A 25,089-nucleotide genomic window follows, 5' to 3' on the forward strand; every position below is an offset into this window, starting at 1 on the left:
CTGTTAATTGTTAATTTCAACACAATTATTATTTAAATAAATACTGTTAATTGTGCATTTATACTACTAATTGTTAATCTTAAATTATTAATTGTTAGATGAACATTATTAATTACTATAAATTAGATCGTTAACTGTAAAATTAGACAAAATAAAACAGACATTAAAAAATAAAAATTTTACTTTTTCATAATTTTATATACAATATTGGTCTTCTCATTAGTTAGATCTTTGTGAGTAGATATGTAAATTTTATAAAAAATAGAGGAAAGTGATTTTATCACTCCCTTTTTTTCTAACGGCACTCCCCACGTATCTCTATTAAGTGATTTATTTTGTGAAAGAATGAGAATACTATTAGAGAAAAAGGGAGGGACAAAATTACTTCCCAAAATAGATATGTAGAAAAAAGTTTAAAACATTTATAAAACTTTAAGCTTTAAAATAAAAGAGAGTAATGGAAGAGAGAGTGAGAGAAATAAGGAAGAGAGGAGGGAGAAATGGTGTAATATGAAAAGAGAGCGAGGAGAGGAGAGGAGAGGAGAGAGAAATAGTGTACGAAATAGAGAGAGAGAGAGAGAGAGAGAGAGAGAGAGAGAGATGAATCGTGGGCCGTAATGCACGTGCAATATATAGAGAGAGGAGAGAAAGATTAGGACTTTGTAGAAAAATACTTGTGTGCATTTGTCTACAAGGACCTAATAGGACAGAATTCAATCACATATGACCGGCCTGGAAGACCCCCCAAAATTTATCGTGGCGTTATCACTTGCCAAAAAAACATGAAAAAGAAAACATCCCGCCTAATCCTTGAAATGACTTTGTGTCGCAGTTCATGACTTGAGGTGTGATGGGTTTGTCACAACACATACAAACACAAGTTTGGATTCTGGATTAACGAACATGTATCCTGAACCTATAATTTCTATCACCAGGTACATAAGTAATAGCCGCAACCATATACATCAGAGTGTTTACCAGTTGGAAATGCTTTATAGATACCGGAAGTTTACATGCATATGCTCGAACTCGAATATGGTGTTCTTCACAATTTGTCGCATATGTTAACTATCAATTTCAAAACCTTGCAATAAGTTTTGAAACATGGTAATATAAACACTTCTTATAATCACGATCGGTACATTGTGATATATACAAATGAGAAAAGGATCAAGTGAGCATTTACATGAAATACGTGTTTGCCCATAGCCAGAACTGAAACTTTGTATTGTGGCAAAAGGGGTTCATGGTTCACTAGAAGATTCTGTTTTTTCTGCAGTCTTCTCTTCAAGCAACGGCGTCATGGGCGTCGTGTGTGACCCCGTGTTCGTGAGTTGATGCTCACTCTCTTCATCAAATCTATCGATACTGGGAAGAAAGATACCTGCCAAAGTATACAAAGATGAAGCATAATTACAGCCAGTTTGATACAGAGATGTCTAAAGAATTTTAGTTCTTTTGGGAAATCAGGTGCAGTTAAAGATTCATCGTCAGCCATGTTTTCACGAATAAGAAAAAAAGAAAATCCTATCACTTTGTAAATTCATGAAAACTTCATTCCAACTTTATGATAATTAATATGAAAGCATTTCATTTTGCTCCTCTTTGATGAAATTTCCATGTTGACGAAACTTGTGTTTAGGAGTGACAAAAATATTACCAATAACCCATATTCCAGCTGCCAGAAACAACACAGATGTCAGAACCAGAGCAGTCTCCCTCCAGTTGTTGACGTAATCCTGACGAATCATCCCAATTAGGCCATCAACTCATCAAATAACAGATGTGGGCATGATAGAGAAGAAAGCAATACCAACATTCATCAACTTGAGTCAAAAAAGAACCACCATTGATTAAGTATTACTCCAGTTTTGCAGCGATGTTATTAACTTTCTAAGTTGTGGTCATTATCAGAACCAAGTTGTAAGTAGTTTGGGCAGGTCAAGATTTATAGTTCCAATTCCTAAATGGAGGGAGATTCCTCAGTTATATATTCAAACAAGTAGAGGATTAAATGCTTTTTGTTTTTTTGAGGCTGCATTCTTTGTGTTATGAATAATCAATTTCGTGACTCTTTGGAACTTCCAAACACTTAGTAATAAGTACAAAGTAACCAAGAAAATAAGTTCATCCGTTTTCAAGATGCACGCCATGAAGTTGTTAAACGCAAACCTGGAAAACCCCAACAAGTGGAGAGGAAGGCACATCACCAAAGATGTGAATTGAGACAGTAGACATAGCCATGGAAATTGGTCTCATACTTGGTTTAACACAGTGAAGACATATATAATTGACAGGACCCTGCAATAGTTCACGGGTAAAATTTCAAAACCAAACAAGTATCCACAATTCCTGCATTGTATAGATGCTTAATTTCTTGATAAATACAACGGATTTAGTTGATCAATGGAAGAACATAGCTCATACAAATAGGCACAGGGCTTGCAACTCCAGTGGGGTAATTAAGTATGATTAATGAGATCAACACCACATACTGCAAGTAAACTAAGCTTGGTTAACTGTAGCTTTCAACGATAATGGGTATTTGACTACAAGGAATCAAAACCCTTTAGTGTTTGGAACAATTTTCTAGAAAGTTTCTCAAATTCCGACATTCCCTTCTCCGTGTATTTGCACTGAGCACAAATTCGGCATTATCATAGGAGGGTGTGAGATGCTTAGTTTGTGGATTTGATTCTTGTTTGTATGGGAAACCAAGAGTTACTTTCCTATGCAGTATGTTCTCAACATTGGAATAAAAAAAAACTTATGATCATATACTCAATACCCATCAGCACTTTGTACCCATGATTATATCTCATTTCCATCGAGATTGTCATCCAAGCTTAGCCTTAATACGATCATAAAATTTCATTTCCTTTCAACTCAATTTTAGTTGAACCCGACCCAATTTTGGACGAGGAAAGGATATTTGTAAATCTAATATTCCCAAAGAGTCTCATGACCACACAGTTTCCATCTCCCCTGTTAATTAGGGTAGTTTCTTTACTTGCATTAATACTTCTAGGCTATATATTTTGCTTTTAAACATTTATTGCATCCATTATTAAACTAGACCTAAAACGAAGACTTTTGGAAGATGATTAGGTACCAGCAATCGAACTGGCAACATTGACACCAAACCCCTTCCCACCTTGTACCATTTACCCTCAAGTTGGATTTCAAGCCAGGGACCGGCTTTACTTGGAGTCAATGTGATACCCCACATTGATTGAGAAAGATAAGATAGTCAAATGTGTAAAGAACCAAGTGGACTAGTTTTAGTAACATGGGCTTGAGCATTTGAACCACGTTGGTAGGCTCTTCATTGGCCAGTAAGGTACTTGAGGCGTGAGTCAATGAAGTTAGTTTCCCAATCGAACAAGGTGGCAACACTAGAAAAGGATATTTATTATAGAGCGATTGCAGTTCACAGTAACTGGGATTTCCAATACGTGAGACATGATGCTGAAGCAATGGCTGAACAAGACAACTTTTTTCTTTTAGAACCAACAAAAATGCATATCTGAATCCCTACACATGCATTGTCGTTGAGTCATGGAACAATTGAGAAAGAGGAAATCAAACACCTCACTCGTTTCAAAAAAATCTAGCAGCGTTTGGAACCACAAAAAAAAAAAATCCTACATGTTACAAACCATACGCGCTACTAAATTCAAATGGATAAAGCCAATGTATCTCTTCTTTAATAGGAAAATTACCTGAGTGGCAAATACAAGTAGTTCACCAATCGCGAAAAAAGCAAGGAAAGCATATAGGCTCTTAAAACAGAAAGCAGTAAAGCAAAATGCAGCCCCCAACAATGTTGTTGCAGAAAGAAGCTGCAAAAGTTCACAAGGACTTCAGTGATACAAATGATACAAACAACAAATATCCTGGTGCTCGTAAAATGAAAGTAATTCAACATAACTACAAGCGGCAAATAACAAATGCAGCAAGCGGGGTTAATGGTAAAACCTAAAAGCCTTTTTCTTCCGGTGGGCATTAATGTTCAGGGCAATACACCCACTGTTAGCAGCTTCGGAGAGCGAAGAATTGTCTTCATTTCTTTTATCTGTATCCCATAGATAAATGACAAGGACCGCAAACTAGAGCTTGGTCAATGGCATCTTGATTATCTTAATAGAATTCGAAGGATTTAAGTGCCATAATGTTTAGTTGAAATTCCCACTTGTAATAAATAGAGCATAGTGCAAGCAGTATCTTACCAATGAACAGTGTTTTCAAATCGGGATACATATCGTGTATCGGTTTTTCAATTATATAGTTCGTATCGAGATACGTATTGAAAGAGTTGGAGTTTCTATTGCGTAGGTGAACAATATTTTTGCAAGAGGATGAATACTAAAGACAAGAGTGGGAAGGAGAGTATTTGCATTGCACTTAAAACTCTTTTTTTTTTGGCTTGATACAAAATGATTAGAACACATCCCTATTTATACTACTCCACGGAAGACTCTAGTATAAAGATATTTTCATATAACATAAACTTTGAGATAATTCTAGAATTACACATGTGACTACTTCTCACCAAAAAAAAACTCTAAATATTTCACAAGGATATTCTAGAGCTTCCTAGAGCTAAATATTTTATAGTTTCTAAAAACTAGATATTTATATCTTTTTCGATAATATCTATCGTATTTGGGTTTTGTCCATTGGAGCTTTGTGAAAATACTAAATTTAATTTATGCTTCAATAGCATTAATCATAATTAATATATAATTAAAAAGTAGATACACTTAATAACACCAACAAACTATGCAGCTTACATTTAAAAACAAATTAAAATGCAAAATTTCAAGTCTGTGCCTAATACATTATGTTCCCTTTGTTAGGAAAAGTAAAGTCAGACAGAACACAATCGAAGTATGGTTCTTTCTTTTATACAAACCCTACATTGAGAATTTCTATCAAATAGTTTGAAAGATGGCACAACTAGATCAAAGGGCTTAGATTAATGCATTTGGGGTTCAGCTTCTTGAAATAAGGTCCGACTTTTTTCGAATAAGTAACCGTAGGATACGTACAGAATTAGGATACGCGTATAAATCATAGGATACGCGGTCGTATCGTATGATTTCTATACAAAAAAGATACATGATGGGATACGTATCATTCTTTGAAGGAGACAATACAAATCGTAGGATATGTATCGTGTATCGTAGGTTTTTAACAACTATGCCAATGAACTAGATTTACTCTTTCACACAGCAGGATTTTACAGCAAGTGCGTGACAAGTACTAGATGAGAATATTCCGGTTGTCATCCAAATCAATGCACATTACCCAATTCATAAAAGCCAGAAAAAGCATATATTTACACAAGTAGGCAAAAAATTTCATGGTTGACAATCAAACTATTTTCTGTTCAGATAAAAATATCATAGTGATCCCAACAATCCCACATGGTCCTCAATCTATTCAAGAACTAATTGGCCATTTAAAATATTATTATGGGGCTTCATTTCCCCATCGTATGTCTAAACAATTAAAAGTGAGGCGAGGACAATTTTAAGAAGACTTAAACTCATACTCCCTCCATCCCAAAATGATAGTCCGGTTCACAAAACGAGGACTTAAGAATTATACTAGTCGGTATTTTTGAAGAAAAATTTCATCAATTGAAAGAACTCAATGATATGTAGTAAATTGTCCAAAAAAAGTTTTAAGTTTCTCTTCAAAACACTGTATGATTTTTTTAAGTCCTCATTTTGCGAACCGGACTACCATTTTGGAGCGGAGGGAGTAGTACACAGGTTCAGTATATCAAAGCAATATAGTACTGATTAAAAAAAAAAAAAGTATATCAAAGTAGTATAGAAAGTGAATGCAAATAAATATGCAAAGAAAAACCAATCAGGAATACTAGCTGCGAAAAGGATAAAGCAAGACTTCAATAAACCAAATAAACATTCAGAAAGGAAACCTAAAGCCTGTCATTATTACTTACCTTAAAAGCATTGGGGATTGTGGCAGTCATTTTATCTAGAACATAACCTCCTGCTAGCGTTCCCAATATTCCACAGACAATTGTAAGTCCTCCAAAAATCAAATCAGCATCGGTCTATCAAAAGGTCCAAATAATAAGAATTATGTAAGTACCTTTACACATCTCTATTATGAAATTTAAACAAAGATGATGAGCACTGTACATATGGTTACATCTTCTTATCATATGAAAAGTACTTCAAAAATTTACCATGTGATAAATGTTATAACCAGCTTTTGGCCCCCAGTATGAATATGCACCTATGACAAAGTTGTACGCTATGTAACCTGCAAGCAGCCATTCAGAATAGAAGAATTAGCACAGACACCACATAGCAACATAGTTACTTCAGTTTCATATGCTAATTTATTGAGTATCTTCAATGACTATTTACTCTGTTTACACTTACCAAGACAACACCATAAAGGGAATAAAATTAGCCATTGAATTTAGGGTTTCATAGACAGTATCAAATAAGTGCTTATCTATGATAAACTATGCAGATAAATTAGCATGAAACTTCCAGGTAAAATGTGGTGAACAATATACCTAGAACATTGACGACATAAACCTTTTCAAGCAAAAGCACTTTAATATCTTTCAAAAATTGTGATAGCTCATCCAGATTAATGTATCCAAATTTTGACCTGCAATAGCAAATTAGATCCAAAAATTTAATCAATCCATACTGAGCTTGCACCATTGCAATTATCAAACTGTGAAATTCTGCAGCTTAAATGGCATTGGCTTTATGCACAAAATTGAGAGATTTGCTTCCAAGACAACATAAATGTATGCCCAACCATATGCAATTTAAAGAATAAAACATGTTCCTCGGAAAAAAAAAAAGAATAGAACATGCGCCAGGAGGGGAGCCCTCACTTGGAAGGTCCATTTGAGCTTTGATCTACGAAATCTGCCTTCATTGATAGCATGCCACCTGTACCGGTTGAATCACCTGTGTTCACACAAGAAAAAATTTATCAAATAATTATGGGGAAAGGAAACTAGAAATATAAATGTAGTCATGGAGAAAAGGTCAAGGCCACTGTCCCGCAATATTGCTAATAAGATATCACATGACTGAGGGAAAATGTTGAAGACTAAAGACAAGGAATTGGACAACCCAATGGGTTCAGATTTAATAATGGCCTGTTCACATATTTCGTAAGCAGTGTTCAACTGCAAAGAGAAAGATATGCAAATTATAATGACAGGATGTCGTTCACAGTGAACATAATAAGCAGCACCTTTAACTTCCGAGACAGCTGTCAGTGCTTTTCGAGATTCAACAGGAGAAAAACCTGTATCGACAAATTGTTCAGAATAGCTAGGAAATGCTAATAAATTGCATCAATGCAATAACTAAATTGCACACACCTTTCAACTGCAAAGGTTTCATAACGAAACCTAGAACAGCAAATGGAAACATCAAGATGGCCTCCCCAAAGAATGCAAAACGCCAATTGGAGTAATCTCCAACCTATACAAAAAGTAAAGCAAATTAAGAAACATCGTCACAAACAAGTGATGGAAACAAACAATTAGCAGTCACACAAACAGTTCACAATGTTATCATGCGTCCCTACTCCCTAGATAAAATGACCTATATAAAAAATATAACAAAAAAACCTTTATAAAAAAAACATGTTAAATTAGTGATGCGGACAAGTGAATGTACTGACCAATCCACCATAAACATAGCCAAGCGCAACTCCAGCTGGTATACACATGTAAAACATTGCAAGCCATGCTGTTTTCTGATACAAGGACAGTGATTAAGTGAGAAAAATATAAGAAAATAACATCCACCTAGCTGCTGACATAAAGCAGCCACCAAGAGGGTCAACATCAAACAGAGCAAGTCAAACATTACATAAGAATTCAATCTCAATGCAAGGTAGGACTACATATGGATCAGGGTACAAAAAAGTAGGGCAATTGGGTCTTCCACGTGTTTCCTTTGTCTTTAAATAAACAAGCTTTTGAAGCCAAAGTTTCAGTTTCCTAAGTGGAGATCCATGTCCAGTAATGTTGTTGCTTATTGGTCTGCACATAGCCATGTACCACTCATATACAAGAAACAAAAACTTTCAATTAACTGTTCCCATAAAATATGCTTCTTTTGAGATTTTGTGATGCAATCAAACACTAGGTAAATAACCAAAGGCTGCTAGGAGTGAACCGAATAAGTTATCTTCAACTTCTCAAGGAATAATGAACTTTTAGTCCTTTTAGTGCAGACGCATATGTATTGCCACTCAAAACCCCATTCTACAAGCCGAAGCCCTTCCTCTTCAGTTCCCCAAACCTCGTGCATACAAACAAGAAAACAGACCATGGTACTGTTCTGGGATACTTTTCAAGGCACCCAAAAAAGTCCCAAATCCATCAGTTTTTCCCCTAATCATAAGCTCTTCTACAACATTAGAAGCTCTAAACCTAATTGTATTACTATTCAAACCAAGCAGTAGTCAGCACCTAAAATTTTCAAAGAGCATATCGTTTTTCTTCGACACATCCACATGTCATCTTGCTTTCGTGTTTTGTCTTTGTGTTGAAATGGATCTCCTCCTCAAGTAACACTAAAAATGCATGTTATGACAGTGCGTTTTCCAGTCACCCCACTTATCTTTAATATTCATGGTTTTCCTTCCCCTAGTTCCTTCCGTTAGTCACCGTGTATACTTGAAAGCTCTGGGATAGAATTGAGAGACAAACCAGAAAGCGCTGCTTACCAATTAATTGTAGGAATAGGTGATCGACTGAATGGGAAGATTTATACTCTGCTCGCTTGGGTGCAGATTTTGCCACAACTGCCGAATACAAACATTCGCATTGGCATTCCCATGTAATTTATATGTCGACACATGCCCAAATTGGCATAGTATAGCATAGGATCACGAGATTTTAAAATCTATACTACCATAGTAAAAGGAAATATACAGCGTGATTCAATGATTTGAGGATGTGCATAGAAACACCCTATGCAAGATTACAGGACATTCTGGTATCATAAACAATTTTTAGCAGAGAGAACAAATATGATGCATAGTACAAATTAGGAAGCGCAAGAACCTGAGCCACTGGAGCATTATCATCAATGAATGGAGCTGCAAGGCTTATAAAAGAAGCTTCACCAACACCAACTAGCCTAAAAAGAACACAAATGGAAAATCACAAGGCATCATAATAAAGGAAGCAAGCCAATGAATTCGTATGTTACGTAACACAATTGGAAGATCATCCAAAGTAATACACCTACATGCGGCAGATAGTGATGGACCAGAAATCAAATGACAAACCACAACCAGCTGCAGCAAAAGTCCAAACAGACAACCCAACTCCAATAAGCCTGAATGGATTAACCCTGGAAAATTGGATTCAAAAAGAAAAAAAGCAAGTAAATTAGTCAGAACATATCTGCATCTAAATTACACTACCAAGGCTAGATAAAAGAAGTAAAGAAAGACATTCGATGCTGAGTTCTAGCAAATCCATAATGCTAGAAGCCAAAGGTTGAGTACTTTCCAGAATGTAAGTTTCAGCATCATCAAGAAAATAAGAAACTAAGCTCCACTCAAATTCATCAAACACAACACACAGCAACAACAACAACATAACATAACCCATCTAGTCCCCAATCATTGGGGGTATGGGCGGGGGATGATCGGAGACAGACCTAACCTTTGGGAATATATGCACAAAGTGGCTGCTCTCAGAATACCACTGAAACACTGGCCCCCCCAAAACCTCCAAGAACCGAGGAGCTACAGGGACATTTTGTTGTAGAACCATGCCCAGAGAGGGCAGACCCAGAGGCCCAAATTAATTTATGCACACATTACCATGCTTCCTTCATTGATAGTCTAGAGCATCGGTATGCACAACAAACACAACACACAGCAATACAAAGAAATCCCAACAGGAAGCTGGTCATCAAAACACGGCCAGTATATTACACTCTTGTTTCAAGCCTCCATACAAACTCAAGAATCAAAATCCTTGTTCCTGTATAAGAAAATTTCGCAGAGCATTGTTGGTTGAAATTGTCCATAATTCGATCGAAGAGTGATAATGGTGATACAATTAACAAGTTGACACTAGATGGCGACATCTAGTATTTCCAAGCAATAATAACATCAGAAACAGATTTAGTGGCTACCCCACTTTATATGAAGACTCGAGAAGAGTAATGCTGCCATTGGATCAGTGGGTAAACTACGTGCGTTTGGAACCTGAGGCCAACCAATCTGTGCATAGTATGCTAAAGGTTAGGTCTACATCAAATCTACCAATCCCAGACACCCACTAATGGATACCAGAACTGAGCGTACACTAATGATAATTCAAGCTTTAGCCAAGACGGGACTTACCTTTACAAATAAATTTGTTACCATCTATAATATTTTCAACAAATCGCAAACATGATTTCAAAATCCATGAAAAGTATAAACCCTTAAATGAATTTCATCCACTCTTATCTTCTTGCTCTGTCGTTCATATAGTTGTTGTTTTGATCCCATCTTGGTTACTTCTTAGTCACATTTGATGTTATTTGACCACTCCATTGACATGAGATCTTGTCAATGCTTACACTACCCAGCAATTTACTCAGTTCTACTGTTTTGAAAGATTGAAACTTGAGCGAGGAAAGAACCCTCATCCTTGAAAACATATGGCCCATGGAATGGTGCCAAGTGTAACCAATGCACAACAATAACTTTCTTACCTCTTCGCTAAGGATGCAAATATTGGAGATGCCACAAGAAGCCCGACCATGAAAGCAGAAGATAGAACGCCATCTTCAAAATTGTTCAAGTTAAAATCTCCCCTATATAAGACAAGACACTGAAAAAGCATCAAAAAGCAAAATTGGGGGAAAATAAACACCAATGAAATTGATAGATCTGGTGAAGAATACAACATTTAGAAGACGACAAAGGAAATAGTACAAGAAACAACCATCTGAAAGATTTGGTGAATAATACACAAAGGGTAATATCATTAAGGATAGATTTATGACAAGCTACAGCCCATGGATGTGAATTTGCCAAAAAAAAGGAATGAATAGAACATGAATGAACTTCACAGCCAAACAAAAAAATATATATCTGTACACACCACAACAGCAGTCTTTAGTACGAATCTTAAATCAAGTGCGATGGATAATGAATCTAAATCTCCAGCACAGACACCAAAAAGCCTTCAACAAATGCTCCAACCAATTAGGAAAAGGTTTAGTATTGGACACTATATCTCTCATAACAACTACTCCTTTGCGGTTTCTAGTATGTCCCCGATTGTCCAGGTTAGGTAAACTTGAACAATGCCAGTTCTGTCTTTAGAGAGGCATCTATAAGGTAAATACGAGAGATGTAGAATAGTTTGGCAGGCCAAAAAGTTTGGGTACGATTCCATGTGATATTTTATGCGAGAAGTATATGCAACAACTTTGACCAATATTCGTGTAAAATTAACAAAAATTATTCACAAATAACACAATTATTTTCGTAACTAGTACTAGCCAAAATAATTCATAACACTTAAGCTCTTACCATTAACATCCATTCACAACTGACTAGACTAATAAGTAACAAACACCATGAAAAGTCATAACAAATGAACACAAAAGTACGGAACAAATCAAACCATAAAAATTGCATAATGCATGAACCACGAAATTCGTACTAACTAACAAGAACTATTTTTAACTTCATCTTTCTACGGTACATACCTATGCAAAAAAAGTAGTATGTAACATTGCTACGGTCCACACCACATGCACCATAGCTGTTTCCTTTTTTTGCCAATATAATAGAATCAGCAACAAATAACTTTAGTCTTTACTTGCACTTGAAGTAAAGTTGCCAAAACAAATAACATAAAATGGCATAGAAGCAAGAATAAAAAGATGAAAATAATAGTACAAACACACTCAAAAACTATTCCAGATAAGACTTACTGAATTCCAGTACCAGATGTGCATGCACCGCTTTGTGTGCAAGTTCCACTACTACCATTTACACCATTACTTGCTATTGCTCCTCGGTCAACATAATTTATCAAGTTAATAACACAGAAGATCCCAAGTAACCTGCAAAGACGAGATTCAGAAAATCCAATCAACTTGTTGAAAACCTGCACACATTATATTAGAAACTTATCCGATATCTAAACAAACAAAAAGGAAATATGCAAAACGTATGGCGCATCAACATACATATACACACCTTAGATTCTTGACTCATTAATCTAAACTACTCAAATTTACATAACTACTCAAATTCAGTTCATACTATGTTAATGTTAGTTAAGACTTGTGGTGAAGTTTTGCTAGATTTTTCGGTAAGCAAGCATGCTTGTCAACCGAAAGAAAAATATTACAATGAAGCTCAAAACATGTACGGGGTACAACACAACCCAAAAGGATACACATCTCTCTGATAGAGAAAATCAATAAAAACACATCTGTTTTAAATGAAAACAAACCAAATAAAACCATAGAAAAGAACTTCAACAACCCCAGGTACCCACTTGGACCATAAAAAGAACTGGCAACAGGGGAACTAGTTGGAAGTCTGTAACACGTAGCAGCGTGCGCCACGTCCTTAATACAACTACACAAACCACTCTCTCCGGCACACCAAAACCATACAGACTCGAACGGTAGTCTCGAGCACAACACTCTGATCTAACTCCCAAGAGCATCCATCGTTGCCAGACAAGGAGTAAAGTCCAGCGCATGCAGGACAACCATTCTGCAGGCCAATCGAAGCCACCACTGAGCTCCAACTAGCTTTATGAAAGCCTGATTAGAGCCCAGAATCTGTTCAACACCCATAAACAAGGTTTCCAAAATTATACTGATTCAACTACTATTGACCTAAGCCATCCACAATGTAGAGTTTGAGGTCCAGACATTCAGCCAAAACTACCCGAAACCTCAAAAATTGAACAATCTCTTCCACGTGTGAGAAAATGGGGATTTCATAACCCTAACTGAATAATCTCCACAATTCACAACCAGCTTGCACGCACTTTGGACGAATCCCTACAGCCCACAGCCATTTCACACGCTTACGCGTGGGGTGAGGTGGCGTCAAAAGTTGCTGCAAGGGGGATCGTCATCGAACCTAACAAACCCTTAAGTCCCTGACCACCAAGCCAGCCCCTTGGGGTTATAACTCCTACTCTACGTCAGTTAAATGTTCCATTCTGTTGACAAACCAGATAAAATCCCTTGGTCAACGTACATCAAACTACCTATTCAAGACACCCAAATCAACAGCGAAATCGAACTAATCTCATCAGCACCAAATTCGCATAAGGGGGAAAAAACGAAGTTAACCGAAACCCGAGAAACGATTCTTTTCTCGTTTTTCTCGGTAACCAAACGGTAATTAACGGCGTACCTTTTGGGCGTGAACCATGAAGGCTGTGGAGATGATAATGCATTGGAGAATATCGCCATGTTTTCTCCGTGGTATCGGCCTGATTAGGGCTTGGTTCTTCGGATGGATTTGGTGATTCTTCTTCTACTGCCATTAAAGTCGAGTATATATATAGTAGGAGTATTGATAATTGAAAATTGCTATTCCCCCCCCTGACACACACACCCCCCCCCCCCCCGGCCCCACCTCCCTTTTCCCATTCTACCCCCTCTCTTCTCTCTCTCTCTCTCTTTTCTTTCTTTCTTTCTTTTTTTCTTTACCGTTTGGTTTTTTTTTTTTCTTTTTCTTTTCAGTTTCAGTTTCGTTTTTTTTTTTTCATTTTATTTTCAGTTTCGTTTTTTTTTTCATTTTATTTCCTTTTCGTTCTTTCCAGTTTGAATTTTTTTCTCTCTCTTTAAGAATAGGTTCAAGTCTAATTCTAGGCTTTGTAAAGTAATTGAGAGAAAAAAAAAGTGTTTTAATTGATCATGTTTATCCGACTGTTTTATTTTTATTTTTTTGACCTTTATAGATTAAAAAATATAGTTACTAAAATAAGTGTTTCAATTTTCAATCTGTTTGAACCGGTGCAAAGTTGTTATTTTTCTGATCATTTCATCCTAAATGGATCTAGTAAATTTTTGGCTCCAAGGCCTTTCAATGGACACCCTAAGAGAGTTTTGAAACTAAATAATGAGTCTTAGGGTATTTGTTGAAAGGCCTTAAACCAAAAAATTCATTATGACCATTTAAAATAAAATAATAATAAAAACGATCTTTGCTCTGATTTAACTGAATTGAAAATTAAAACACTTAATTCTTGAATTATATTTTTAAATATACAAATGGTGTATTTATAGAAATTAAATAAATAAGGTATAAGTAATTAAATAAAAAAATAAATGAAAAAATAGGTGGGACCCGGGGGGCTCAACTGCCCTCATTGGCACAGTAGCCCCTACGAAGCCCCTAAAACGTTTCCGTTTTAGTTATAAAAAAAATAGAAACCAGCCATTTGCAATCCTATGGAGTAGAGACGTGATTTGAAGCAACATACTACTGAATCAGTTAAGAGGATTTATGCTAAATAATAGTTAACAAATTTATTAAATTGTACTATAGTTAAAAAAAAGTAATCCTAAATATAACATTTGTATTTTGGATTAGTATGTCGTTTGCAAAATACATTTCGTAATTAGTTCCCGAACACTAATTGTAATCTTAATTGAAAATAGAATTTGAGTTAACCAAAAAAAAAAAAGAAGGGAGGTAAATGGGAAAAGAAACAAATAAAGAAAATAATTGAAAAAAAAAAAGATTCAAAGTGGAAGGAATAAAAGGAAATAAAGAGAAAAAAAACGAAAAAAAAAAATCCAGCCGAAAAGAAACAAAAAGAAAATAAAGAGGGAAAAAGAAAAAGGAAAAAAAAATAAATGGACGGAGGGGGGAAGCAGGAGAAGAAGAGAGAAAAAAAAAAGTAAATGGGAGGAGGGAGGGGCAGGAGAAGTAAAATGGAGGGAGGGGAGGGGGTAATATGGGAAATGGGGTGTGGGGCCGGGGGGGTGGGGTGTCAGGTGGGGGGAAAAAAAGCAGCCCTCATAATTATAGCGGATATTTTATTTGACCGGTAGCTTGGAAGGGATGTTCTCTGGTAGTGCTAATAACACAGATTTTTTACGCACGGATTTTTTATGCATAGATTGGAATGTGGGGCCCACTAAGAATCTCTCAAAAACGATCCAAGCCTTTCATTAAATTTAAAACATGGTTTGAAGGCACCCCATGAGAAATCAACTCAATCCACTTCCTATAAATACTCGAACCAATCATCCAACTTTTCGTTCAGTTTTTAGGATCTTAAAACTTGAATGAAAAGTTAGATGATTGGATCGAGTTCTTATAAGTAGCGGATCAAGCTGATTTTTTCAAAAAAACCCTTAAAAACATGTTTTAAATTTAATGAACAGCTCAAATTGGACTCTACATCTTAATCTATGCATGATCTGTGCGTGAAAAAACTGTGTGGACAGATTTACTGCTACCTAGCCATCAGCCGTGTTTTGTTGTTCGGTTCGTTGTTGTTGGGTTTCGCCACTTTTCTTTTTGAGTTTTTTGCAAAGGGAGCTGCTAGCACGGAGTCAGATCCTGTCCAGTATGGGGTTACCCTCCGGTCCGGTTCAGTTCGGCTTTTTGTGGGCCCTTTTTGGGTCCATAACAATAATCGGAACCGTTCACATTTTAGAGCTCGTTGAGACCAACGACGATACCAAAAATCACGTTGATCTAATACCGTTTGGTATCATTTCAAAATGTATTAAGTTTCGAAAAAAATTGTTGAAGGGTTGTAATCCTGTGTTTCTCACCTTTTTTTTAGACAACATTAATGCATTTTGAAATGATACCAAACGGTATTTGATCGACGTGATTTTTGGTATGGTCGTTGGTCTCGACGAGCTCTAAAATGTGAACGGTTCTGATCATTATTGTGGGCCCGGAAAGGGCCCACAAAAGGCCAAACTGGACGGGACTGGAAGGTAACATACTGGACGGGATCTGAACCCTGCTAGCACCGTGTGTGGGGCTCACCTCCACACAAAAAGTTGTTTGTAATACAAAAATGATATTTACACAACAATCTAAATACAACACCAAATACAACCTCTCATATACATGTGGGCTTCACACACACTACTATGTGTCGGCCCCACATATAATAGAAGAGTTTTTTATCTTTTTATTCTTTAAACTATAATTATTTTTTTTACTTAGTCCCTAAACTATCAATTTAATGATTTTATCCCCTTAATTAACGAATAGTTACCTACTTAGTCTAATAGATAACGGAAAATGCCACACAAGGCCCTGTTTGGAACCATGTAGAGCAAATACTTGATTATGAGATATTTAGAAATAAAAATTAATTATGACCCTTTTAAGATAAATTGATCAGAAAAATAAAATCTTCGCACCGATTCATACGAATTAAAAATTAGAGCGCTTAATTTTGTAACTCTATTTTTAATATACAAACAATCTAAATTCTATACAAGGAGCTCATCTTTTTGAAAATATATGCATGCGTCAGCCTCCATGAAATGCCACGTGAGGCCCATGATAAGAGCCCTAGGAAATAAAAATTAATTATGATCATTTAGGATAATATGATTAGAAAAGTAAGATTTTTGCACTGTTCAAACGGATTGAAAATTGAATCACTTAATTTTTTTGACAAGGTTTGTAAATTAAAAAATTAAGTGCTCCAATTTTTAATCAGTTTGAACCAGTGCGAAGATATTTTTTTTATTTATCATTTTATCCTAAAGAGTCATAATTAATTTTTATCTCTAGGACTCTCATAATCAAGTATCTGCTTACAAACAGGGCTTTACGTGTCGTTTTTTGTTCAAATTCCTGACTTTCGTTATCTATTAGACAAAGTAGGTAACGGTTTGATAGTTGAGAAGATGAAATTGTTAAATTGATAGTTTAGGGACTAAGTAGAGAAAATGAGCATAGTTTAGGGGATAAAAAGAAAAAAGAACTCTTAATATAATACATTTATTCGAGGATTCCATGAAAAATTAGCTCAATCTAATATATATATATATATATATATATATATATATATATAGATACTCGATCTAATCATTTAACTTTTCATTCATAGTGGAAAATATTTTTTTGAGGGTCCCCGTGAAAAATTTGTTTGTATCAAAAAAAATCCCGTGAAAAATCAAGTCAATCCGATAGCTTGATCCAATTATCTTCTTTTTTTTTTTTATATGCTATTGATTTTTCACGGGTTTTCGTAAAAATCAGTTCAATTCGATAGCTTGATCCAATCATCCTACTTTGTTTTGATATAAAAAGTTCGGTCTTGCTATTGTCTGCCCACTGGGCTGACCATAAACACACTAGAAGATAAGGAAAACACGTATTCATGTGTACTTTATACACCCTTTAATACATATTCACACACTTGCTATTGTTTACCCATTGGGCTGGTTTTAGAATTTTTCTAAAAAGTTAGATGATTAGATTGAGAGGTATCGGATTGAGTTGATTTTGCGATGAGGCGCTCGAAAAAATATTTTACATTTAATAAACAACTCGGATCGTTTGTGTGGGAGTAAGCCCACACCGTGATCTGTCCACAAAATCAGTGCAGTTAGACTTTCTGTGCAAAAGCAAATACAAACCCCCTTCACTTTGTTCATCTTTGGAAAATTAATAATCTTTAAGAAAACACAATTACCGCTCTTAAAATAAAATTATATGACATTCCAAAATATATAAAAACTTCACATTCTAAAAATGATTACTTCGATTTAAAAAATGTGACAAACGAGAAATTGTATATAAGAATTTTAAAAAAAGAGGACAAGCGAGACGGAGCTTGAATTAAGTTAATTAATCTTTAAGCCGGTGAGTATTTTATGTTTAGTGATTTTTTATTTTAATAAAATTACTATTTGGATTAAGCATTCGTCATAACGAAAATATGTGAAAAAATGAGTTGAAGTTGGGAAAAATTGAAAAAGACACACAAACTACTCGTTAAGATTTCTTTTCCTTTTTCCTTAATTATTTTTAGTATTTTGGTCTGAGTTCTTATTTTTAAAATCTTCATGATAAGACCAATGATTAAGTCAAAAAAAAAATACTACATGAAACTTACGAACATTAAAAAACAGTAGAAAAACTAGACCGTTTCTTTAATTTAGGACAAAAGGGCCTTAACTCATCAATTGACTCTTTGATATTGACATAAAATCTCGAACAATTAAAAATTAGGGGTCCAAAGTGTTAATCTAACTCTTCTAACAACACATTGACTTTCGTTAACTACATTTAAAACCTTGAAATGTCAAAAGTGCCGTTTAACAACTCCAGTACACATCCAAAAAGTTCAGTTCAAATTCTTCATAACAAATTCCAGTTTTGAGGGCAAACTTCCTCTCTCACCCAAACAACTCATCACTCATCAGAATAGAAAAACATACAACCGTAGTTTACATATCCGATGAATCATGGCATATTTTTATTTCTTCGACGATGTAGTATCATTCTAAGATATTCCAACACAAAATTGAAAAAAAAGAATCAAACAACCTGATGTGAACGACCGCTTTCTTGGAGCTCACTTTCTTGTTCGGAGCAGATTGACTCGAAATCAGTGACCGGCTTTAACAACTCCAGTACACATCTGAAAAGTTCAGTTCAAATTCTTCATAACAAAATCCATTTTGGTGCTATCTAAACAAACTTGCTCTTTCTCACCCAAACAACTTATCAGAATAGAAAAACATACAACTGTAGTTTACATATCAGATGAATCATGAGAGACTTTATTTCTTCGACGATGCAGTATCATTCTAAGCTATAAATACAAATGAAAAAGGACCCGGAAAAAAAGAAGACAGCAGTATCATTTTCAGATGTACAGATGAAAAAAGACCCATAAACAGCATGGTCGTCATAGGGGACAAATACAAGTCCACAGAACTTGTATGTGTAGTAGTTCAGAGCAGAGTGAAGACGATGAATACTACCCACGGAGCCATGGGTAGTATGTCTTTATTGCGGTTATCCTATGTTAATCTGGAACAAGAAATCAAATTACAAGCCTTCAACTTGAAGAATCTGCAGGAGTAAACTTGAGTGAAACGCTATTGACGCAATGACGTTCATCCGTTGGTGTACGGAAGCCTTCACCTTTAAACACATGGCCGAGATGCCCACCACAAGCTGCGCATGTAATTTCAACCCTCCTTCCATCTGGATCCGGCTGCGGGAAAAAGACAATACCATCTCTTATAAGAATGAAATCACTTGAAATGACAAACCGTAACAGAGGAGGAAACATGAGCTCACGTGACGATTTATGGCTCCGGGAAGACCATCAAAGAAAGCTGGCCATCCACAACCTGAGTCAAATTTAGTTGTGGACTTGTAGAGAGGAGTTCCACACCCAGCACAGGTATAGATTCCCTCGTCATACAACTTGTTGTATTCCCCAGTGCCTGGGTACCTGTGTAGAACTTGATTACATAAAGATTTACACAAATACGTGGTAAAAGAAAACAATTGAGCTCGTTCAGAAATAGTCATTTCAAGCTATTAAAGCTTGCCATATCACATTTTCAGATATCTAGATCAAAGATGAAGTCTAACACCAGCCAACTCAAACCCAACCTTCGTAAGATTCTTATTTTTCATTACTTTTTCCTTGCAATCAAACACAGTTTTGAGAGAACTATACATCCACGATATGATAACATAACCAGATTCAATTGGCCACTGACCTCTGGAAAAGATTCACCCCTTGTTTTAAGAGGAGAGTTTCAGTAAATAGAACTCCCAATATTTGATACAAAAATATACACGAAAACAAAATTAACACAAAATTAAGGGAGTGTAACGTGTATGTAAAAATATTAGGTAGATGTGGCAAACGGGCGGGTTTGGGTGGGTTAAAACGGGTTGTGGGTTGAATATGGGCGAGTCGAATACGGATCAATAATAGACGGGCTAAAACGGGTCGGGTCAAACATGGGTCAAGCCGTGCCCAAACCCATCTGACCTGACCTGTAAATTTTTTAATTTTATTTATTCACACTCTTGGTTAAAATTATTGTTATTTTTTGGATACTACAGTATAGGTATAGGAGAAAATATTTTGGATGCAAATGCTCAGATCCTCTCCAATAATATTTAACGGGGACAATTCTCGGTTTATTTCTCTCTCTCTCTCTCTCTCTCTCTCTCTCTCTCTCTCTCTCTCTCTCTCTCTCTCTCTCTCTGAGAGATCTGTCCTCCATTGAAAAATTCAGCCATGTCGTGGTGAACTTATTTGAGGCGATGAATCAGATGAGTGAAGAACACGATCAACGATCCAATTATCCCATTCTGAGGCGGTGTTGTATCGAGTGTGTTTCCTCTGTTTTCGTAAAAATAAAGTGCTGATTTTGTCCAACAAAACCTTTGCTAGTTTGATACCATAGTCAGTGAATACAGGGTGTAGGAGACACCCATGACCCGTCCAAACTTTCAGAACTATTACACTGATCCACTACTATCATTCTCTCTCCAAAAGCAAGATTTGCAGGGTTGGGTGGGCTGTGAGTGGGTAGAAGATGGATTTTCACTCTGAGATGGAGAAAGCGGTGAGCTTGGATTTTACGAGGAGAGAGAGAGAGAGAGAGAATCTGATCGAATAATGAAGACCGAGAATGTCTGGAGGATGGGGGGGTGAAGAATGGATGGGTTTTTTTAAGTTGGACTCATTTTCAACCCATCTAAACCCATAAAATCAGTTGGTTTATTAAGTTGGCCTAATTAAAACCCATATTTAAATATGGGTGGGTTTGAGCTAATTATAAATGGATGGATTTGGGTGAAACCATATTACTGGAACTAAATTGCCACCTCTAATATTAGGTATCAAAATTTTACTGAATAGGACACATCTAGCTCAGTTGCAATTATTGACACTCCTCATATGCCTGTATAAGGCTTCTTCTTCTGGTTCAAATTGCATATTGTTGGCCAACTAAAATATTCTAACCACCAAATCATTTCCCCAACACCCCAGTCCACATATCCGAATTACTTCTATCTACTATCAAATAACCTAAATTCTTCAATCTCTTTTGTTGGTCTCTGACTTCTTGTGCCTTCTTGTGCCTGTCTCAGCTCATCCTAACTCTCTCCTGCCAGCTATAGGCAGTATAAAAACACTAAAAGTAACATGCCTGACACAGCAAAGCAACAACAACGAGCTCTGGTTATCAGACCTATGCTCCTCAACGATTTGCAAAATTACCCATAAAAACATGCAGAAAACACAATCATCTCAATCAAAAACATCACATGCATATGGTTACCCGCGGTAGTTTCAATGTCTGTTGTACAAGGACCAAGATCCATCAATATCTAAAGTCAGGGGCATGGCTGGAAAAACAAGATCCCAATCACAATTTCTAAAGGCTTCTTTGAGGCTTAATTCTTGATTGTGCAATTTACCTTATGCTTAAAGATCCATGACATCCACATGGGATATGACAAACTAACTCAGACCCAGAAATATTCCATCCACGTATTGGTTTTAAGTAATCACCATTTTATTGTTTCTTTCTTATAAGCACACCAAAACCAAACTAAATCATACTTTGTGTCCTAATCAACTGAAGATAAAGACTTTTTCACCGTTCACCTCTGTCAAGGGCCCTGCGTTATGCTAAGTTTACGAATGTCGAAAATCCTTTTTCTACAAAAATATCCATGCCAATTTATGTCTTCTCCTCCTCTTTTCCTCACCATAGCATTCCCATTACCAGTTAGTTACTAACACTATACTCTTCCTGAAACCTTTACCTCATCATATCATCATTGTTATGCGGTCAACCACCTCAACCTACTTGTTCTCAATATGTCTTCAACTACCTCTACGCTGCCTTTCCCTCGTCATTTTTAATTCCCATACATATCCATCTCTCTCCTAAGCTTCCCATACATCTACCTTAACTGATGTGATATGTGTGAGTCTTGTCAGGTGTGTTAGTTTAGTGTCTACTCGTACACTAGTTGTCCATGAGTTCAGTTGAATCTCTCAGTCAATAAACCAATAATTAGGAGATCTAATAGTTAGCTTTCACAATTTGAACTTTCAAATTTGAGATCTTTCTTCATATTGTATCCACAGATTTGCACTCTCTCTCTACTACATTAAATTCCTTCACTACCTATACAAGAAGAGTGAGCTGAAATCGAACACAACAAACACCACGAATCCACATCAATTCAATAAGTAATTAGCATAAACAAGTATTAAGAGATCTACGAGTTAGCTTTCGACAAATTGCAAGTTCGAGATCTTTCTTCCAATTCTACCCATAGAAAAATGCATTTTCTCTCTCTACTACATTAAATTTCATCCCTTGCGTTTCCTAGTTATAACGGGTGTCCAGCTAGCTTACACGCACCTCAACTAATTGCAGGACAATTCTCACCCATATAGAGCACCCCAGCCTATAATAGTAATATCACCTGAAAATTCTATCATTAGCCATAGACCTCCAAATCCAACTTACAACATTATATAGAAGACTGAGATATAAATTCAATAAGTAATCATACTCGGTTCCTTTCTTCCTCAGAATCCGAAACTGCTCAGGCGACAGAACTGCCCTCCACTCCTCATCCGATTTCTGAACAGACCCAGGTGCAGCCATGGCTGTCACACTTCTCCCGAAGCTCCTCTGGTTCTGAGGGAACACCACGCCAAATCTAGACGCAGAAAATGTGGGCGTGGGGCTGAATCTGGGTTTCGACGAACGAGTTCTGAATTGGGTGTTGAGGGTCCTGCTGGGGGATGACTTTTGTAGGGATCGGGAGAGGTAGGTGGGATTGGAAAAAACTAGGGTTTTGGAATAAGAAAATGGTGGTATTCTGAGGATTTGAGAGCCCATTCGAGTTGTTCAATTTTGGGGGAATACCGATTGAGGATTGGAGATAATGCTAGCATGAGGTCGCGGTTCATCTTAGCCCACGATGTTCTCGAGTTCTTTTTTAGGGTGGAGGAGGGGACAATGTGAGGGTGACGATAGAGACTCTGGGTTAACAACATAGCACCACCACGTGGTGCTCTTTGCTCATATTATTCACTCGATAGGTGCTACGGGCACATCATTTCAATCACACCCTTCTCACGTATAGATGGAGTCTGTTCCAGTGGGATCCACTTGTATGTAAAAATAATGTGATTGAAGTGATGTGTCTCTAACATTTTGTATTCACTATGCAGTTTTATGGGGTCTATAAGTTTATATTGGGCTCCACAATCATGTACAGTGAATAATAATGTTAGAGCACCACGTGACAGAATTGTAAGAGTCAAGACCACCAAATTATTTTTTCTTTAGCGAGCTCAACCTCAATGAAAATTAAACGAGTTGAGCTCATTCACGAATCTTAATGTGTGAAAATATCATAAAATTTATGCTCCGGTACAAGTATGAAAAGAAAGATGTGACTAAAAAGATACTCCCTCCGTCCCATAATGTTTGGCATTTTCAGGAATGCGTGTCATTTTTAAATTGCATATATCTTTCAATCCAAAATGTTTTAGGCAATTTTTTGAACTTTGTATAATAGAATAAATTAAACTCTATCAAACAAGATCCATATTGCTTATAAAAAAATATCATGGATTAAAAGATATTGTTAATTTTTTCATAAAGCTGGAATAGTGAAAGTGCCCAACATTATGGGACGGAGAGAGTATTTTTTGGATTTTTATAGTCACTTTATCATTATATACTCCTTGTTAATAATCATTCAGACAGATACTAACCAAAATGTTTGTCGCATGGACACATCAGACATGACGATATAAAGATTACTCCCTCCATTTCAATTTGATAGTCCACTTTTCCTTTTTTGGGTGTTCCAAAATTAAAGTCCCATTTGGCAAGTCAACACAAAAAAGGATTCAACTTTCTCCTTTTACCCATCTTCAAAAAGAACAAAAATGTGTGTATGAGAGATAAAAAGAGAGTTGTATTCAATTTTGAATTCTTGAACTTAAATCTTGAAGGGAAATGATATTGGCACTTTAAAAATTAATGCAGGCACTTCAAAATTAGTGTAACTCCAAAGTCACTTTACTTTATTTTTTTGAGTACTTGCATCAATTTTTGGAGTGCCAATATCATTTTCCATCTTGAAATACCAGCCAACTTTGCCGCCCAAAACATCTTGAGATTTGTTACAGAGTACTTATTTCTCAGGAAACAACTGGTTTTCCATTTAAAGTGTACAAAAACAATTCCAAAATTGAGGGGCAAAATTGGAAGGCTAAAAATCTGTGCATGTAATAAATATTCTCTCTTAAAAAGTTGGAATCCCGGAGCGGGACTCACAAATTGGAACGGATGGAGTATTATTCAGTACTCCTAGGCCTCATTTAATATAAGTATTAGAGGGGTGGGATTCGTAAAGAGATGAAATTAAAATTGGGATTGGTAATGAGAAGGGATTGGTAAGAAGATGGGATTGGTGATGAGTATGTTTCTTTGAGATGAGATTAGATGATGTGATTATTAATATCATGTTTTGTTTCACATGGGATATGATTGGATTGATAGTATACATTTCCGTTTTTGCACTTTACATGAGATATGATTGGTAAGGAAATGAGATTAGTGAAGGCTATTTTCGTATTTGTGCATTGGCAAGAAGGGGATTTGATTGTTAATACCAAGTCTCCCAAGGTATTGTAATACCCTCCAATGAGGGGATTCACATGCCCATAGGACTAATAGCTCACACCTTCATTGTGAAAACAAACAAATGATTAGTAATCCTTTAACGGCCCGTTTGGATGGAGGATATGATTTTGGGTGGTTATAGAAAGAGTGTGGATATAAGAGTGAATATGTAAGGAGGATAGATATGTAAAGAAGGAGGACCCACCTCCTAAAAATGATGGATTTGTAATCCAGTGTTTGGATGATTTTTTTGGAAGAAGAATTTGGAGGGTGGATATGATGGGATAAGATGTGAAATGACTTTATTGCCCTCATTTTATTAATTTAATAATTTAATGGGTAATATAGGTTAATTTAATTAAAACTAAAATAA

At 36.1% G+C, this 25,089-nt stretch overlaps 2 protein-coding genes across 2 annotated transcripts; both read right to left on the reverse strand.

Moving 5' to 3' along the window:
- Positions 1-973: 973 nt before the first annotated feature.
- Positions 974-13,585, reverse strand: LOC131328023 (probable sphingolipid transporter spinster homolog 2). Its single transcript, XM_058361142.1, has 16 exons — positions 13,429-13,585; positions 11,979-12,110; positions 10,746-10,847; positions 9,279-9,383; positions 9,092-9,167; positions 7,699-7,773; positions 7,394-7,496; positions 7,264-7,317; positions 6,896-6,971; positions 6,563-6,660; positions 6,224-6,300; positions 5,975-6,088; positions 3,723-3,842; positions 2,173-2,301; positions 1,661-1,739; positions 974-1,384 (listed from the first exon to the last, which is right to left on the reverse strand). Exons 1-16 carry the CDS (start codon positions 13,485-13,487, stop codon positions 1,245-1,247), a joined length of 1,539 nt encoding a protein of 512 aa, XP_058217125.1. The 5' UTR covers positions 13,488-13,585; the 3' UTR covers positions 974-1,244.
- A 5,185-nt stretch (positions 13,586-18,770) lies between these two features.
- LOC131328024 (peptide methionine sulfoxide reductase B5-like) lies at positions 18,771-23,067 on the reverse strand. The gene is made up of 3 exons (XM_058361143.1): positions 22,585-23,067; positions 19,321-19,477; positions 18,771-19,234 (listed from the first exon to the last, which is right to left on the reverse strand). Exons 1-3 carry the CDS (start codon positions 22,914-22,916, stop codon positions 19,076-19,078), a joined length of 648 nt encoding a protein of 215 aa, XP_058217126.1. The 5' UTR covers positions 22,917-23,067; the 3' UTR covers positions 18,771-19,075.
- Between the last annotated feature and the right edge of the window lie 2,022 nt (positions 23,068-25,089).

The sequence above is a fragment of the Rhododendron vialii genome, chromosome 5a (assembly GCF_030253575.1).
Source record: "Rhododendron vialii isolate Sample 1 chromosome 5a, ASM3025357v1".
NCBI lineage: Eukaryota > Viridiplantae > Streptophyta > Magnoliopsida > Ericales > Ericaceae > Rhododendron > Rhododendron vialii.

What these genes read in the sequence shown, in the direction of transcription:
- LOC131328023 (XM_058361142.1), bottom strand. Translation starts at nt 13,487, where the DNA reads ATGGCGATATTCTCCAATGCATTATCATCTCCACAGCCTTCATGGTTC. An exon ending in ACATCTGGTACTGGAATTCA is followed by an intron (nt 10,848 to 11,978) that starts GTAAGTCTTATC and finishes TGTCTTATATAG; the next exon opens with GGGAGATTTTAACTTGAACA. An exon ending in TACTTGTATTTGCCACTCAG is followed by an intron (nt 2,302 to 3,722) that starts GTAATTTTCCTA and finishes GAACTATTGCAG; the next exon opens with GGTCCTGTCAATTATATATG.
- LOC131328024 (XM_058361143.1), bottom strand. Translation starts at nt 22,916, where the DNA reads ATGGGCTCTCAAATCCTCAGAATACCACCATTTTCTTATTCCAAAACC. An exon ending in CTGAGGAAGAAAGGAACCGA is followed by an intron (nt 19,478 to 22,584) that starts GTATGATTACTT and finishes AGTTCTACACAG; the next exon opens with GTACCCAGGCACTGGGGAAT. An exon ending in CCGGAGCCATAAATCGTCAC is followed by an intron (nt 19,235 to 19,320) that starts GTGAGCTCATGT and finishes TTTTTCCCGCAG; the next exon opens with CCGGATCCAGATGGAAGGAG.